Consider the following 12,651-nt stretch of genomic DNA (forward strand, 5'->3'; position numbering starts at 1 on the left):
CCCTGAGGATAATCGGCATCAATTGCAGACGAGTTCGTAGGCAATGGGTGGCAGTCAACGGTACGACGCGATGCGATCGTCTGGCTAGAATCGCGGGGTCACCGGATACCGGTTTCGGTTATTGGACCCATCGATACGGCGGAAATACCTCCAGGAGTCGAACTCCGACCAAAGTGGTCCACGTGATCTTGGCCCAGCGAGTCCAGCTGACCGTCAAGCGATCCACCCTTGCGGGTCATTTTCGCCCTTCCACCTTCCACCTTCCACCTTCCATCTTCCATCTTCCACCTTCCACTTTCCTGTTACACCTCGAGTTCGAGGTTCAAACGTAGCCCCGAGCAGCAGACCACCATTTCTTATCCCGTTTCTCTTACCCTCATTTCCCAACAATTCTCGCCCCATCAATCTTTCATTTCTCACCCTCCCATGCAAGCTCCTTCCTTCCCCATTCCGTCCGCCCTCCCGCAACACTTCGTTTTCCCACCTTGTGCCAGTCCTCGTTTCGCGTGAGCATAGGAAAAATTGCATTTGCTTTGCGCTCCTTCAACTAAATATCGCGCTATCAATATCAACCAGCGTCTATTCGAGACCCGCGAAACATCGTGAAAAATCTCGTCAAGGCAGCCGGGCGTGAGAGGGCCTTTTTTATATGTACTGTACCTATCACCCGACCGGGTCCCCGGTATTCACGCGATTGTATACGAAATGAAACTTCTACGAATAGTTTTCCACCAGCGGCGAAAGCGCTGACGTGAGAACATCCCATTTAGCTAAACAGTGCTAAGGCGCGGATATCACGGGTTAAATAAAGCCTAAGGGTTGAGACTAATCTACGCCTGGGTGATTATACGGATCGAATTATTTAGTGAAGTTTAAAGCCTCCTTCACTCTTTACCGCCTCACGGGCCATTGCAAGATTACTCGAAAAAATCTCTCATACCACTGCACAGATTTATAGGGAAATTTGAGGACAAAACGAAAAGATTACATAGCTACTTTTATTTAAATACAAAATTGAATAATGGGAAAAATATAATAATGGTCAAATTACGTCAACCTTCGAATATCTTTCTCTTACATCTGTTGAAAATCACATTGGGGACGGTATCATTCTCACTCCGTATAGTTTTTGTTTCCCACCTCTTACGCCGTCCTTGGTCACTCAACTGCAGTTATTGATCAATGCCATTAGCCACACTTGAGTTCTTTCATCACATCGATTACTGAACCTTCTTTTCTCGTCTGTATAAAGTCTAATACCTACTATATTCGATCACTCAGAAAAGTCTTTCATCGACTAAAGTGCGATTCTTTCCACTTATAATACAGAGGTTTTATTCTCATGGCACCTCCAGGTCTGAAATAAGACAAGTGCGACATGAAAAAATCAAATAAGAAGAGGAAAAGCGAAAAGTCTCAACTCGAATTTTTCATACTCGATAGCGGATTTCGTTGGCTTACAGCAGCGAGGCACAAATTTATGTCGTTTCAGTTGATAACGGATAACACGACACATAAGCATCCATGCCGACAGACCATGGCAAAAACCAATTGAATAATGCGAAAATATACGCCAGAGATCCAAGGGTAAACCAAATTGTAGATGAAAAACGGGCCCCGCTACTTTCATGAGTGAAAAGTATAGCCCAATATCAAGACTGCACGAAAGTCTAACGGAATTCGGCAGAAATATATCCGTTTGGTAATAAAGAGAGGGAAAAAAATTATCAAACATCTAAAACAGTGGAAAATAAAATGTAAAAAATACTCTACACGGTCTGATTATTTGACCTCTGATTCGTTACCCATTTTTCACACCATTCGATGCGATACCGATACCAGCTGTGGTACACGTTAGGTGGAAGAACACGAAAAATCGAGATCATATCACTGGCTAATGCAGGTAGCGTGCGAACTATACAAGTAAAAATATTGACGTTCAACTGTAATAGCTGTACCAGGCGTAAAGTCTGGGTGAGACGAAGGTGAAGAATAAGTTTACATGGTTCTGTCGAATAGGTGCCTTGAAAAATGAAAAAGTAATAACAATTCAAGGCGGTGAATCGAAAATACATAAACTAATTAATCTGTATAGTCAACCTGATGATTCAATCTCAACTGATTTGGCAGGTATGCATTAAACCAAGCGCGAAGATTATTTCAAAATTTGTCGCAGGTAATTCGGAGAAAGATGAGCATCACTCCTGCTCGCAAATTCAAGCAATTAGTGTTATCTCGTTAATCATATCAGAGCACGGGTAGAGCAGCAAGAGTCGCGGAGAGGAAAGCGAACAGAGAGATAGAGATAAAGAGGGGGAGAGAGAGAGATATAATAATAATGGAGGGGTAGAGAGAGAGAGAGAGAGAGTGTCGCTCGCCGTGTGGAAGAAACATACTACAAATTTGCACCCTCAGCGTGAGAATTAGTTGATAATTTGTTCCCCACGCTGCGCAGCTTCCTCCGGTCCAGTTGAGAAACCACGAGAACCGAGATGAACCCGCAGGAATCCCTGCAGCTATCCCTCCATTCAGTTTTGTCAGACTTCAATTTCACCCTCGACACACGTAGACGTTGGCGTGCCGACACTATTCGGTACATTTGGGACCTTTGGCTACCCCGAATGGATTCACATCGGTCACGATCCGCCGAGCTGCTAGTTAACGCTGTCTGAAATCGGTATTTGGCATTACGACGATCTGAATACAGAAGTTGTGCAAGGGATGCACGGCGCCGCGTTACGTGCCGGAAGTCAGGAGTTTGGTGATTGGATATGAACCGTGGTTAATGCAGCTGTAGTGTTTGGTTTGGATTACTCGAGACTGCTCAACTGCTGCGTAATCAGTTCCGATAAATCCAATAACGCATGCAGTCGAACTATCGTAACCAACTTTCGAAACTGAAGGGGGGAGGGAAATTCAGATCTGCAGTATCGATCAGTAGGTTGTGCTGTCGCACTCCCGGAAGTGCAGCTGCAGATATCTCAGTCGTGTTGGTGGTGCCTAACGAATGAATCGTCAACCAATGTCTGCGTTCAGTTGTTTTCTTATCTATCTAGGTGAGGCTGTGTGAGAAAAAACAAAAAGTTGTTGCCCCGGGGTCAGCAAATTGTATTTGTCGATCTACCGGAAACCATTTAGCATTTCTATTCTTCGTTCGAGTGATGTTTCATTGGGTGAATTTTGTATTTTCGAACACTGGTGTATGAGATGATCAGTCTTGATGGTTCCGGTTTTTAGATCACCGGTTGACATGCCGTACAACAGTGCTTTCGTGAATTAGCTTCGAAATAAGGTATAGTTTAGATCATAACCTTGGACTAATACGCGTTTTGAATGTCGCTGCGCCGCACCGAATTTAGACAGATCGTACAGTGTTCATGTTCGAGATGAGATTTTCCGAAACTGCTCAGCATCTCGTTTCCATCTCCAGTTTCCTTTGAGCGTTAAACAAACCACGATTTTCTCTGAAATGTCCCGGCCGTTGGTCATATTGATTAAATGGTAACGGAAAAAAACTTGACGACGGTTTCCCGCGCGTTTAACTGTGCTAAGTGACAGACGATTGCAGGCGACGCTAGAAATAGTGAGCAGTCATGAAATTTCACCTGCAGGTATATAATATTATTGTTATACGGGAAATAAATTTCTTCTCCAGGAAAAATCACTGGTATTACCTACCAGCAACGGGTATACGCTAATTACGTATAAATGCACGCGGAAGCGATATGAATAATTACCGTGCATAAGGCGTATATTTGTCGGTTGTTATTAAACTTGAAGCAGGAAATTATGGTTTTAGCATTAAATTGGTGGCTTCTCGTTAAACATCGGTCTAGGTATACCCTTCAGGGACAAGAGTAAGCAATCATATCCGTAAAATCGAATATTAACGAAGTCAAGATGATATAGGTCTACGATACATGGGTATGTGTATAAATAGAGCGAGCTGCCATTTCAGGCAAGTTAAACATTCTCTCTCTCTCTCTCTCTCCCTCTCCCTCTCCCTCTCCCTCTCCCTCTCTCTCTCCCTCTCCCTCTCCCTCTCCCTCTCTCTCTCTCTCTCTCTCTCTACAAAAGCTAGGCGCCTTTAGTGAGCCAACGTTGGACGTAGCGATAAAATAATGAATTTCGATGCCTCATGCTATATTGAAGAGCCCTGCGGCCCTTGTATAGAGTGAATCACAATGTAGTGTGAGCATTTGTACGGGGTATGTAGGTAGTATCGACTTTCATGTCTGAACGCCTGTGATAAGGGCAAAATTGTAAGCACTTCACTCCCGGATGTTATGTTCGTTACATCCACTGCCCAGGGCAACAAACTACGCGCGCAACGATGCGATGTTATTGACATGATGTTAAATCGAGCCCGGCTTAGGGCGGCGAGGTCTTCGGCGGTACAATTACGCTTTTGAACCAATTGAAATGAAAGAACGGATTTCAACCATTTTGGATGAAATTGATAATGGAAGGGGATCTGCGGATGGGGTATGTTTTCTCATGCCTGGATTTTCGTCAAGAAAATTTGGAACGAACTCCTCCAATTAGGTTTATGGTCGTAAAAATATTTCGAGGCGACGAGGAAAATTATCCCGTCGTTTCCGCGGTAAAAGTAATTTCGAGTTTTTAATAAAATTACGAAATTTCCCACAGAGTTAAAGCAACGTAAAGTGAGTTCTTTGGGACACAAGTTACCCGGCAAGATTCTCATCCAAGACACGTTTAAATATTAACAAACCCATTTAAATATTAAGTACCGCCACGCTCTCCTCCTCTTTCAATTTCCAAACGCTTATGTACATCAGGCTTCGCGGGAGTTAGTAGTCATGGACAGGAGAGAAAAAAAAAAAGAATGATAAACCTGTGGTTGAATCTTTAATGAGACGTTTTTTTCGATTTGAGAGCGAAAGTAACGTTTAAATTTTAGAATTTCATCCGCACGCACACACACACACGCACTTATGTTTCACTTCGAACTATACAATTTATGCTGGAAGAAGCTTCGCGATCATGTTCAGAATTTTTCAATTGATAAAATACATGCAACATTCGTGCACGAAAGCTTCGGGAAAAGCGTGTGTCGGAAATACAAAAATTTGCAGGTACACCTCTGAAATATTTCTGCGACGAAACTTCAAGGGTCGGTAAATCGAATTCACGATCGCCTGTATCGGAACGGTGTGTCTGCGAGACATCTTGCGGCTAAGGGGAGCATATGCGAATACCGCGGACGCCTTCCGTTCCCGCGATTCAATACCGCGGTAGAATTTTTGTAAATCACCAGGCGGCGGCATTTTCATTTCCGAGTTGGTCGGTCGCGTCGCTCCCTCGCGGCGATATAATGTTGCATCTATGCCATTAAATATCGGGCTATAAAACAATCCGGCGCCAACACCACCTTCGGTTATAACTCTGGATTCGGCCCGCGGAGCGTGGCGCTTGGCGACGTCTGGGGGGCGTCGGGGCGCCGCCGGTTAAAGGATGGGCGGGTGGATAAGGGGGATTCATGGGGTGAGAACCGGAACGAGGGTCGCCGCCGCGACGTCTATTAGAGAGAGAGGCGATTAACAAACTGCTGAACTCACACCCGCGGGATTTTATCCCCACTTAATGGAGTCCTCGAGGATACGCACGCAGATTCCCGCCAAATCTTTGGCTCAGAAATTATTAGGGATTGCTACGCCCTCTAATTTTCACCCGCGAGGACTAACCCAACTTCTGCGAGAGGAGATACGGGCTCAGAGGGCTTCGGTCCTTCGAGCAAATTAAGCGTTTAAAAAATATATATGTATATACATATATATGCCCCTTTATATGCCTTATACATCCCTAGACATGCCAATGTGCCCTTAACTGAATGGAAAACGAGATAAAAGGGCTAGGGAGTAAAAATATACAGTGCCTACCCTAGAAGCTACTCAAGATAAGATCGATTATATGCTCACCGCAAAATATATTATACACACATGAAAAGTTTCCCGTCAAGACCTCGTGTTACAAGTACTGCATTGGCAACTTTTGCCCAACTATCGTTAACAAAGTTTTTTTACCATCAGATATCCTCTCGCGTGGTGCGTTCTTCTATCAGGACGAACGTTTAATAAAGATTATTTCATTTTTAACCGGACGTGGGTACGAATTTTTTTGTTTCAGTGTTATTGATATTATTTTTTTACCATCACGGATTATTATGGTTCTATAAATATGAGGCAAGCGTTTCACGCAAAATAAGCTGTTAAAACTGTTTTTGTTTGTCTCGAGTGAAGAAGAAATCCTTCTCGCTTGTACTCAAACAAATTGATTTCCAACCCTGTTCACTTCGTCCCTTGTGCCGTTTCTAGCGGTGAAAATCTCAGGGTATATTACATTTTTTAAGTATGTACTCTGAGCCAGGCCATGGGAACTATTATTATACAGACTAGAAAATGGGGAAAGAAGGTGGGTATGATAATTTGTTGTTGGCGCAAGTCGCAACTCTAGTTATGAAACTTCGAAGCCGTCGTTGAAATGGAAGAGCGCGGAGCGTGAGAATTCATAGAGTGCACTCGATCCTATTTCCAGCCTTTGGAATTGCGACAAGTGATTTCCTCCTGTTTTCGCATTGATCTGCAGCTCAGAAAGTAACCACCTCCTGCAGGATGCAGTCACGCCTGATGAGAAACACAAACAAACTAAATGAGGAAGAGAAACGATGACTCGACAGAACCTGAGGTATAATATTGGTGCGGACTACGAAAATGCTTTCTGGGTAACCGAACAATCAGCGAAGATAAAAATATTTCGCAGGATGGGAATCAGCAGTCACGAGCAATATTCAAACTCAACCTGAAACTTTTCTGCGCAATCGGTATAATAAGGGCATGATCAGCGTCTGAACGATGATTATTATCCAATCGCTATCATCGTCAGTTAAATGGCATCTCGCGGATAGGTCTATTTTTTATCAGCTGCAGAATTGGAAAAGTTGTAATTTATTATTGTTATGTGTCCACATTTGCAATTCGTAGTGGATGCGAAAAATGATGTGAAATCTTTCGCTCGTACCTTGTAAAGACCAAGATCCTCGACGATGCAGGTGAAGGTGGCCTCACGACCGACGGAAACTGTTAGATTGTCCAAAGGCTTTCCAAACTTGGGTAAAACTGCAACAAAGAATGCAAAAGTCTCATCACAGCAACAAGGGTGACTGAAGAATTTAAATGAGAGGGAAATGTTCAAGTCTCAAAAAGGACAATTACACTATGAAACCTGACGTGATATGACAATTTTATTTACAACCTTGATTTGATTCCAAAGTGAGGGATCATAATTACATACTGCAAGCCCAGTGAAAAAAGAAAGTATTCAAGTTCATGCGTAATGTTTTTCTCTACGGAGAACATAATGCCACGCGTTAATCAAAGTTTATATTCCAATCAGCGAATGTACGGAGGAATCTTGATGTCGGTACCACAGTGACTGATTACACATAATGTGTGTATATATATATATATATTTTGTTGTTTGTATAGCAGGGAATCTTATGAAATCAAATTCATTCCTTGGCGCAGCTGTGAAGATGACGAAGAGCTTGCGTGCCCAGGGTGCCTGGCGGTAGTCTATTATTTCTCGACGACGCCGTCGAACTACGCGCCCTTCCCTCGACGGCACGCTCCGTTCACGCGGTACGAATTTTCTGGGTTATTCACACCGATTCACTCGATGGTCACGTGCCGTCATGAACTACGGGTTCCGCAACGCGTGGCTACGCCAGGACCAGCCGATTACCGGTGCGCGGTTTTAGTCCTCGCGAGGAATTAGCTCGGATGCGTCTTAGTTCGTTTTTATTACTTTTTTATCAAATATATTCTGGGTAAAATATACTTGCTTAAATTTGCACAATTTTTCACACGTCAAAACTGTAAAAACCATGAAAAATGCCCCACGGTTGTGATGTTGAAACGTTATCCGTTCGAATTAATTGAAACACAAATTTCTACCAAGAGTTGAAGAAATCACAGAAGCAATAAGGAAATTGCTCGAAGAGAAACGTTCATTGACGTAACGGTGATCATATTTCAACTCATTGTCAGATAAGGAAACGAAAATCAAGCTTATAACAATTCAGACGTATAATATATCAGGGGGAAAAAATAAACTTGTTCTTTGCAGAATTAAGTTGAATCGCACTTATCGCCCTGTACTTTAATCTCTTCGCCGACGTGGTACCGAGCGCACCTGTTCAGGCAATATTCCGCACCAGGTATATAAGCCGCGGACGTTGCCAAAACGGTAGACGTAGAAACGCGCAACACTTCTTGTCAGCAGTTGCGGATGAGTAGATATAATATGTCCGTGGCGACGATCAATGGCTGAAATATATGCATCCGCGTTGACATAGTTTCGCGAACCGCTTAACACGACTACGGATTCCGTATCCCGATTCGGTTCGTATTATCACATGTTTACTACATATAAAAAAAAAGCGTGGCAGTGATTGAACATTTTTCGCCGAAGAGTCGAGCCTCTCCACAAAAGATGTCCAAGAGCTATTTCGCCGGTAGTTCAACCGGGCCTACCGGGCTTCCTCTGGTTCGTCGAGGCTTTTAATATAAATACACGACGGGTCCGAAAATGGCACCGCGTCTTTGAACGGAATGACCAGTAGCCATTCACGTTCCTAATATATGAGCACCTATACAAACATGCGTCTACTTGGTCGACTCTCGAGAAGGGACGCCGCCTGCCCTCCGAAACCCCCGACGTTAGAAGGTCGGGAGTAAAAGTTGAGCGGTAGATTTTCCGTCAGAATAAGCCGGGTATCCGGACCCACGGCGCTGCCACTTGTGGGACAATCTTTTTCCCCGTTGTCCAGCCGACGAGGTTTCCCTCGGTCGAGAACATGAGTCTTGACTCGTGCCTCGGCAACACGCATTACGAGTAGTTCACTGCGATCGGTAACTAATGGCCAGAGTTGAGAGGCGGAGGAGTGGGGTCGGGGGTTGGGGTTGGGGAAGGGTGGAAGTAGTGCGAGATAGAGCCATTGTTGGCTGGATCGCTGGCTGCTTGGCACAGTTGAGATAACAACACAGCCGGCAGGCAGTTAACACTCTCCAACTGTATATTTATGGAACTAGGCTCAGCGGCGGTCTGATTCTCGTTAAATTTATCATGCATATCTATATTATACAGCTCTTATATTTATCTCTCTTATTTGCAAAACCCGCACTACTCGCAATCAGCCGGAATGCCGCACGTCACGGAGGAACCTCCACGCAGGTAGGTGTACTATACCTAATCGAGGGGCGCGTACCACTTGCCGCATTTCTATCTCGCTCCCAGACTTGACGCGACTTATACAAGTAATGAATATCAAGCGAGAATTCCGGTTCCATCGGGGCAACCTTGTGAAAGCAATATTAGCGGTGTACCGCGGATTCGGAATAGGTACTCGCTACTTGTACACATACCGTACCGCCGACTCGAAATCATATATGCCGTCTGGATATTCCTATTCACGGCGAACCTTGCCTGTAGGTACATACATCGGTAGACTTGGTTCCGATGCTTCGTGTTTACCCAAGGGTGACAGAAGTCCGTGATCGTATACCACGTCTGCTGGAAATTGTATCCTGCTTAAGGAGATCATACGTCAAGCGAGAATCTAACTAGAAACAGCCAATTCGCTCACACGTCACCTGCAATTGACTGCACTCCGTTATGAATAATACCTTGGGTCTACTCGTTACTCTGAGGCCGGATTTTGGTGAGAATGGAACAGTAGTCGTCGACCGCTGACCCTCGCCAACCACGAGTGCGAATAGTTTCTGTCATTTGCTTCGCGTCTTATCGGAGAGAAAAAATTATACCGGCAGTGCTGAGAATACGTTGGAATACGCTTAATGCGCGTTACAATTTACCTCGGCATAAAAACTGGGGGAATAAAATATGGAGATGGACTGAACTGAAGGGAAGTTCACGTTAAATTGCAAGTACGATTTTGTCTCAGCGAAAAGCTACGACGAATGTAAAGGGGAAGCGACTTCAATGCGGCTGGTACGTAAAGGTAATTGGGTTTCATACGTTCTCAAGGGTCCGTCGATCCGTGAAATCCCCTTTAGCCGAGAAATTTTATCATCTGATTATTCGGGTGGAACAAAACGCAAATATCAAAAGGTACTACGGAGGTATAAGACGTGGTACCGAACGATGGCTGAAAATATACGCCCCGAACAAAGTATTGAAAACGAATTGCACCTACTTAGAGGCTTAAACCAGTGAGATCATCCGTTTCCTCGAAATTTTACCGTCTCTTTGTTCTGGTTTTAATTTGTGGTTTCAAATGACGAGCAAAGAACTTGATCAACGGTCGAGCGAGCTGCTCGAACGACATTGTCTCGATGCTATTAGTCTTACTCTGCGGGATTCGCGCTCGTAATTACCGAATATATAACCGTTGAAATCCTCCAGGATAAAAAGGTGGCACGAGAAACCACGCCGGTTGTTCAAAAGGCTTTTCAACTCCTCCAGGACGTTCCGACAAAAGTGTATTGTGGCACGAATAACACTTTCGTAAATGTGGCATACGAATTGACGATTTATCATTTCCAGGGAATCCCTTATCGCGTGGGCAGTGTCATCTTCTTAAGCGCCTTCTTCCCAACCCTCTTCGACACCCTGCAGGTGAAAAATACCGGCGTTCCCGCAGTTGCCCCTCGAACGAGTGTGTAATATCTGTTGGAATCCGGACCGAGGGAGAATACAATTTATACCGCCAACTTTGACGATTGCGGAAGCGAACGCGGAACGGCCGCGCGTCGGAAACGCGACAACGAGCACGGAGGCGCGTGCCCAAGTGGTGATAGCCCGGCCGAACGAGCCCCAGGAATCAGATTCATTAGCAAATACCCGTGGTATGTTTCTAATGAATAGAGGCACGAATCCTGGCTTTGATGATAAGATCCTGTCTAGGTCGGAGGGCTACTCACCCCTGACCCGCGACCACGAAGCACGTGAGTTGTTACCCCAGAGTCCTCAAATCTTGGAGCCGCGCTTTGATCCTCTCCGCACGCTTGCCTGAACGTCTCGAAGCTCGACTGTCGTCGCCAAGTTGTCCGAGCTCAAGGATCATGAGATCCTCGAACGCAACTTCACGGCCAGTCGCCGGCGTCCCCTCGCGGTTCCTTTTTCTTTATACCTTTCCAAGTCGGTGTTCGATCTTCCTGCACCCTCTCATATTCAATGGGCTCCGATTATCCGACCGACGACGAGGAGGGAAATTAAGGGACGCCAACTCCGTCCTCGAGTTCTCCCATTGTTCCGAAGCCCCGTCCCTTCGCTTGATGACACGAGTCAATCACTTGGTTGGATAACGTCGCCGTCATTGTTCTCCCCGACTTCCTTCGATTGTGTTTAGGCTCAGCGCGAAATGTGAAACGTGAAATACGAAACGCGAGAAGCAAAGTGCCGGAGGAATTGGCGGAAGACCTTTCATCGCCCGATTCTCCATGTAAACCTGTTGATTTAGCTCCGAGTATTATGAGCTGGTCGTCTATATAGACAGGCCGCTGAGAACACCTTCGGTAAACTCAATTCTGCCCCTCGTTCTTAATCATGCTGAGCAAATCTAACTTCCACAACCAGCACCGTGGACTAACTTCGGCTTGATTAAGCTCTACAGCCGGGTTTTAACGACCCTGTAATTCATAAGTGTAATGGCAAATTCTATTATTTAGCACTGAGTGGTCAATAGTTGTCGAGGTCCCAATACGCATTGTCTTCTATAATGAGACCGCAAATTCAGGAAACCCGCCGTCTTACCGAAAAAGTAATCTCAATTATTACGGTCAAATCGATACAGCTTGCAGTATCAATTCAATGGTGCAAGTCTACAGAGATTTATAGTAATGCGAGTTGTCGTTTTGACCGTAAGAAAGTGGTAGAAAATTTCTTACAAGAAATCAGTAAAGCGAATGACTGGCTCCTTAGGTAGAGGCGTCAATGGTCGGAATAATTTTCTGTTAAATTTTTCAACAATTGTTTTCTGATTAGGTAGAAGTTCGCTGAACTGAGTCAATTAATTTTTGGCTTCTTTTCAATTTCAGCTGCCGAATTGAACAAAAGCATTCTGTAATGGTTGGATCGACGGCACAGGCGAGTGTAACCTACTTTGAATAAAATAAACATCTGTTACGTATCTGAAAATATCTTAGCGAAATAGGAAGTGAGTTTATCCGTTGAAATAGTTCAGAAAAGAATCGTTCAACAAATTAACCGTCAAACTGTCAAATTTTAAATTGACGGCAGAACCTATCAATACTTCAATTTACGAACTAACAACTGATCGACTCCAGCTCCAATTCCTCTATGCCGACAAATCAATCTCACCTTTGAGCTCAAAATCCCCAAGGGAATGTCTCCTGTTATAATTTATCATGTATATCAGTACAGATATACACCTATATACATCGACGCGGTGTAAAGTCATTGAAAAAATAAACGTTGGGAAAAAAATTCGATCCACACCGATGCAAGACTTGAATTCAACTTAAAGAGACGAGGCTGTCGTGCCTTAAAGGAGAGAAAAGAAAGCGAATGACCAAGTTTTCAAGGGTATACAACCATCGCAGTGTTCAGCGTCTAAATTTGTTTATCAGATTTCGCGGACTGGTTTTC

General features: G+C 44.4%; 1 protein-coding gene across 2 annotated transcripts in view; it reads right to left on the reverse strand.

Annotated features, from left to right (window-relative positions):
* LOC124178024 (neurotrimin-like) overlaps nt 1-12,651 on the reverse strand; it is a 47,820-nt gene that overhangs the window by 25,186 nt on the left and 9,983 nt on the right. For both annotated transcript variants that reach the window (XM_046561090.1, XM_046561089.1), the window contains exon 2: nt 7,042-7,139. In XM_046561090.1, the coding sequence (XP_046417046.1) occupies nt 7,042-7,139 (98 nt within the window). The remainder of the gene's footprint in view (nt 1-7,041; nt 7,140-12,651) is intronic.

This window comes from Neodiprion fabricii, chromosome 3 (assembly GCF_021155785.1).
Source record: "Neodiprion fabricii isolate iyNeoFabr1 chromosome 3, iyNeoFabr1.1, whole genome shotgun sequence".
Classification (NCBI taxonomy): domain Eukaryota; kingdom Metazoa; phylum Arthropoda; class Insecta; order Hymenoptera; family Diprionidae; genus Neodiprion; species Neodiprion fabricii.